Below are 6437 nucleotides of genomic sequence, written 5' to 3' on the forward strand. Positions count from 1 at the left end.
GAATTCGACATCATAACAAGTAAAAATAATTAGTTGCAATGGTAATTACAAACAATTGTGTAATTTTCTTTCTCTACTAAGCATTAGAAATATGTTTTATTATTTGTACATAAATTATGAGATTTCAATTTCTCTTTGTGGAAGTTTGTATGCGAACATTTGCCAGTTCTGTTCAAACGAGAAACATTTCTGCTGTAGAAATAGAGCAGTTATGAAGGTGTCCTTAATGATTCTTAGTTTGTTTCTAAAAACCGAGGCAGAATCCATGCTTCCTGGTCTCACTCTTCACATGGAAAATGAAGGATAAAGTTGCAAGAAAAGACAATGGCCATTTTTGTGAAGCAAGCGAAGAAAAGAAGGCCTTTGGTAACTGTTTGCAATTTTCTCTGACCATTACTTCAAAACATGGTAAGAGTAACTACAACATGTCTAATAACCACCATCTTAAAAGCTTATAATTTCTCCTTACAAAGAAACATATACACCGCCACTATCATGATTTTGCACTTTCAGCCAAACTTTTTGGTTCAGAAAACTGCTAAACTGTGAAAAAACCATTTCATTTCTGCTGTTTCTATCCAAAGCAAAGCAGAAACTCCAAGCAGCAAAGTATCACAGCACGCCCAATTGGCTCCTGGAGTCATTTGAATTGGTTTCCCTTTCAGGTGCCTTCCTCTTGTGGTAAAGATTGCTAGGCAGTCTACGCAACACGGAGAATACACATTAGACTAGAGAAAATGGATGAGTGGCGACAATTCAACAAAAACATCCAATTTCATTCATCAGTTCCATTAGTATGCTAGTGAAAAAAAAAAAAAAATGCCCCATACAATTTCCAAGGAAATGTAACTAGAAAAATCAAGAACTTTATGTCGATTCTGCATAAAAGAATCTCAATTACCTCAAAAGATTTGACTGTTGTATGTATTGTCTAAGTTGAAATATATTCAGTTTTTCAATTATCTTCGAATGCACAATGACAAAAGGGAGCAAGGGTTTCACAATTTAGTTACAGGTTGCATTTATATGTAGGAAAAGTAAATTACCCTAAATGCAGGGTAGTGTCCGAATCTCCTTTCTCAACCGCGCCATCAGAGGCAACATCAGGGGTTGCAGAACTGTGGTTCATAAGAGAATTCTTCCTTCCTAAAGGATAGTACTCGAGGTATGCTGGGACGGAGCATTCAGTGGGTGGAAAGAAACCTCGAAGTTCCTCAACCTACCGTGCCCAAAAGAAAATTTTAAAAGATCAGATTACAAATGTACTTATAAAAGAGTAATAAAATGAAAGTGACTTGGTTGCACAGAGAATGATATATCTTGCCTGTCTACGCAAAGTTTCATTCTCCAGGATAGCCCTCTGTTCCTGAAATCAAGATATTAGAGAAAGTGATTACTCATAATGAAGGGGCGAAAAGAAAGAGAGACAGCTTCATTAATGTAAAGTGGTACCACCAAAGATGCAGAGTGCTGCCAATGATGGCATCAAGCCCAAAGGCATAAAAAGTTGAGGGTTTTTGCATTAGGTTCAGAAAACTTTCGGTTGTATATCTCAGCTAATCATAGTTCTTTTTTCTCTCTTTTTCAAGTGTTTGATCACAGTCTGATCTAGTAAAGACATGCAGTCTTAATAATCATATGTACCTGTACCCTTGATTGCTCCAGTTGCTCCATCAGTAATTTCTCCTGAAATTGTGAAAGTTAACTACTACCACTGAATCTAGTAGTTTTCTGTTTGCAGGCAAATGCTGGTTTCAAAAGGCAAAAGAGAGATGAAAGGAAAATTATTTTAACCTTTTTTTCCTTCACCAACAACAACCCTTCATTTAGATCCTGTTCTAGGAGCTGCAACTCTTTCAAGCTCAAACCATTGAGGTCCTTACCTAACAGTCGTCTGCCATATCAGAGCAATGATCAGCATATTTATATAAATCTGTACAGGCAAGTTATTCTCAAAAAATTCTATATGTTGAACAATACTCAACTGGAATAAAAGACTTACAACTGCTTCATTTGTAGCTTTGCAATTTCATCTTTTAGACCATCCACCTCCTTTGAGTCTTGCTTCTGTGGAAAAAAGGAAAGAACAGTTGGAAACATCACTCACAAAAATGAATTTCTTATCATAACATCAATAACAAAAAAGAATTTCTGATCATCAGAAATGGATAGTGGAATAACAAAAGCTCTTCGTGCCTCGTAGTGTATCCCTTATCCCATTCCCCTTAAACAAGAAGAACATAGCAAAATGGACTTTTGAAATATCTCAAAGAAATTATTACCTAGTATGAAAAAAATTCTACACGAGCAGTTTCTTGATCAATATACTACTGTGAAAGCTAGAACCTAGAAGCCATTCTTTCATGAATGCTTCATTTTCGTGATACAGAAATATGTACCCAGTGCCATAAGTAGAACCAGCTTTCACAAGTGTAATCATGTATCAATTAGTACCTCTGTTTTGTATTCTGCCACAGCGGCCTCGGAAAAATCCAAACACTTGTTATATCTTGAAAGCGTTCTCTTCATACTACAAAAATAAGAAGAAATAAAATAAGTCAAATCTTCTTTAAAAAGACTCAGACAAATTCCCCCTCTTCTGTGTGCAGCCACCTTTCTCAAGCCTGTTTTTGAGATCCTGTAGTCCTTTTACTCGATCTATGATCAAATTATTTTGCATTGATTTTAACATTAACAATTCAGATCATCTCCTCCGAGAAATGCCCCACCATCAATTAAAAGACAATCGATAGACATGATAGAAAATAACTTTGAGAATTTCCCGAGTAGAGTTTATCAATAGAACAGTTCTGACTGAAGGGCACTTATACACGACAATTTCTATTGCAGTGGAGTACTAATTAACATGTATAATGATTTTAAAACAGCAAAAGACAGAGAAAGAGACTGAATTTGTTCATAGTTGTTGGACAAGATCGCAAATTCCTACAGCAATTTTCTTATTAACATAAGAATTTCTCAAATAAAATCCAGAAACACATACAAAAATTTAAGCAATTTTTCCTTAAAAAAACCCCAAATAATCTTAGTAAACTTAAAAAAAAAATCGACACAAGAAAATTAAAAATATATATATTACAAATTCATAACTGCACATGAACATTGTTAAAAAAAATGGAAAAAATCTAAAAGCGAAGAGAACCCATGAACAAGTAACATTGTTAGGAAAAAGGGGCAAATCTAAAAGCGAAAAGAACCCATCAACAAGTACGACCAAACACACACATGCAACCAGAAAACAAAACCCAGAACGTACCCAGAACTCGAAAACTCAAAAAGCTTGCCAGTGTTTGAGAAGATAATAACGGCAACCTCAGCATCACACAAAATAGCCAATTCCTGAGCCTTTTTGAGCAACCCAGCTCGTCTTTTAGAGAATGTAACTTGCCTACTGTTTGCGTTTTCGATCCTCTTTATCTCTATCTTCCCTCTGCCCATCTTTTATTTTTTTATTTTTAATTTCTCCAATTGATCACGAAACCCGGAAACAAAAAACCCAACAGAAACCAAAATTACTTCTCTTTGTCACAGTTCATAAATTTGTGTCAAATGTCTTAGGTTCTTGTCCTTGTGAAACATTTATGAGGCAATGGATCAATGTGGAGGAAAAGAAAAGGATTGCCAAATTTAGAGATGATAATAACGTGAGAGTTTTTTCTTTAAATAAATATATATAATTTTATTTAAGCGTTTTAAGGCTAGAAACGGCAAGTTTGCATGGCCGATGGCGCTGTCTGTTTGCTCTGTTTATTCTATTTTGGAGTGTTTACTGCGTTTGCATGAATTGATTCCTTATTTGCTTTTGCCACATTTGGAGTGTTTGGGTGCTCATGGGTCCCATCTCTCGTGGGCCCTACTTACCATTTTCTGACTTTCTTAGGTATCATGCGTGGGTCCCACTTAGGGCAGTTTCAGTTCTAAGACTTTGTCTTTTTAGGATTGTTTTATTAATTTGGCTTAGTGATGTGATTTTTTATCATCATTATCCTAGTGGTTTCACTGGCTACCTGTGGCAGCTGATTCTTTTGCTACATTTAAAATGGGGCTTGGGATTTTATTACTTTTACTGGGTTTTTCTAATTTTATTTTGTTTTATTTTGTAATATCTAGTCTAATTATATCTCTGTTGCCAGTTATAGCAAAAGAGTACTGGCACACTGACAATTTTAGAAGAAGAGATTTTTTTAACTAGTTCTTTTGCCAGATTTAGAACGAGGGCTTTGGTCTGTTGGGGTTTTCAGGAATCAAAATGGGTTTTAGTAAAGTAATTTGTTAATTTTAGAGTATGGGCTATTTTGACCAGTTTTGCTGGTTTTGTAGGGTGGTATTTTTGGTCTTCGGTGGGCCCCATTTGCTAGAGTTGGCAAAAGGATATTTGACAATTTTAGAGAAAGTTAGTCCCACTATTATATTGACATACCTTGCTGTTTTGGTAGATTTGATAAAGGCATTGCCAAAACTAGAAGATGGTTGATCTTTATAAATGGGTTATTGAGTTTCCATGTGGGCTTAAAATCTTTTCTAAATTTAGTGAGGGATTTGAAGAGATATGGTCAAGGATTATCAAATTTAGAGCAAGATAATGACTTTACAATTGCTTTTTGCCGTTTCTGAAGGATGAAATGGAAATATATGTGTATTCAAGTTTATAAAAAATAAGAAATAATTATCTTTTTATTAAAATATTAAAGTTATATTAGAAATTTTTAAAAAGATTGATAAATTATTTAATAAGTTTCTTATAAAAAAAAAGTTGTTGTCAAAATGTAAAAATTATTAAATGAGTAGCTTTTAAAAAATTTACCAAACATTATTTTTATAAAAAATTATGAAGTAAACTACTTGTTAATGTCAAAATCCGGTTGAGTTGGTTGGTGACTTGATATCAAATTCCTACATCAACATTATCGTCAAAAATGCCCTACGACCACTCGTAAATAACCTTCGAACACCTGAAATCACAGAGAACAATAAGAGGCGCTAGAAGTTTTTCCGGCATGAACTCTCCTACGCTCAAGTCAATTTATGGGTTTATTAGAATAAAAATAAATAATATCTATTTAAAACAAAAATAGAGATCAAAAGCTCCAAAAAAGAGAAAACCCAATACCCATCCCCTGACTAGATGTTATCCGCTTGGCCCAATCATCCTCTTAGAATTCTAAATAAGACCACTAATTTTCAGCCCACTAAGAATGTGGTCCCTAGTATTTCGGAGAAGTTTTGACTGAGTCTTGCTTCCTGGTGACTTAGTCTAATGTCTCTTCAAAACCCATCTAGTCGAGATAATTGAAATTACCTTCTAGTTGAGGTGACTTGCTCGAAATCACCAAACTCATCTCTCCTAGTCAAGGTGATGTGCTCAATTCATCAAATAACATCCTGGTCGATGTGATCTGCTTAAAATCACTAAATAACCTCTTGGTCAAGGTGACTAAATATCTGCTCGAGATCACTAGAATTACTTTCTGATCACCTATCAGCTCTATTGTTAACTTTTTACTTTTAGGAGAGCATGATAATGTTTGAGCAAATACCTTATCATGGTCACCATATTTCAATCCCCAAACACAAATCCCCTAATTTCTAGTGTTGAGAGTTTTAATGAATCAAGATTGGAAACTATATAAAGTTTAAAGTGACCTCAAGGTGACTTCTATGAGTTGACTCGAGGTTGCTGAAATTAACCTCGCCAGAGGCCAAAAAAGTTGAGCAAATTTCAAGTTTTGACGTGAGGTTTTGAGCTTATAAACTTTTACTCACTTAAGCAATTTTAAGCAACTCTTGTCAGTTTAAGGTTTTTTGCCTTATCTATAGCACATTTCAAGGCTTTTAACCTTCAACTACTTAAGTAATTTTAAGCAACTCTTATCAGTTTAAAGTCTTATGCCTTACTTATAATATGTTTTAAGGTGTTTTGACCTTGTAATGACTTATCAGTCCACTAAGAATGCAATCGCTAGTATTTCAGAGAAGTTTTGACTGAATCTTGCTTTCTGGTGACATAGTCTAATGTTTCTTCAAAACCCATCTGGTCGAGGTAATTATAATTACCTTCTAGTCGATCTCCTAGTCAAGGTGATGTGCTCGAGTCATCAAATAACTTTCTGGTCGAGGTGATCTGCTCGAGATCGCTAAATAACCTCCTAATCGAGGCTGTCTACTCGAGATCACCATCATTATCTCCCGTTCGCCTATAAACTCTTTTGCTATCTTTTTACTTTTAGAAGAGCACGATAATATTTGAGCAAATATCCTATTGTGGTCACTCTATTTTAATCCTCAAACACTATTTATAGTATTTCAACCTAAATTCTAATTGGGGTTTAAGTTGCAATCCCCAAATATGATGTGCATAATTGGAATCTAACATTTTATCTTGATTTTTTTAAAAAAAATTTATAGATAGACCTTTA

General features: G+C 34.6%; 1 protein-coding gene across 1 annotated transcript; it reads right to left on the bottom strand.

The window, feature by feature from the left end:
* Nucleotides 1–482: 482 nt before the first annotated feature.
* On the bottom strand, nucleotides 483–3791 carry LOC102612882 (agamous-like MADS-box protein AGL15). Its single transcript, XM_006482888.4, has 8 exons — nucleotides 3278–3791; nucleotides 2455–2530; nucleotides 2003–2067; nucleotides 1795–1894; nucleotides 1645–1686; nucleotides 1325–1366; nucleotides 1047–1219; nucleotides 483–700 (listed from the first exon to the last, which is right to left on the bottom strand). The coding sequence occupies exons 1-8, from the start codon at nucleotides 3457–3459 to the stop codon at nucleotides 613–615; spliced, it is 768 nt and encodes a 255-aa protein (XP_006482951.1). The 5' UTR covers nucleotides 3460–3791; the 3' UTR covers nucleotides 483–612.
* Nucleotides 3792–6437: the final 2646 nt, after the last annotated feature.

This window comes from Citrus sinensis, chromosome 4 (assembly GCF_022201045.2).
Source record: "Citrus sinensis cultivar Valencia sweet orange chromosome 4, DVS_A1.0, whole genome shotgun sequence".
Taxonomy (NCBI): domain Eukaryota; kingdom Viridiplantae; phylum Streptophyta; class Magnoliopsida; order Sapindales; family Rutaceae; genus Citrus; species Citrus sinensis.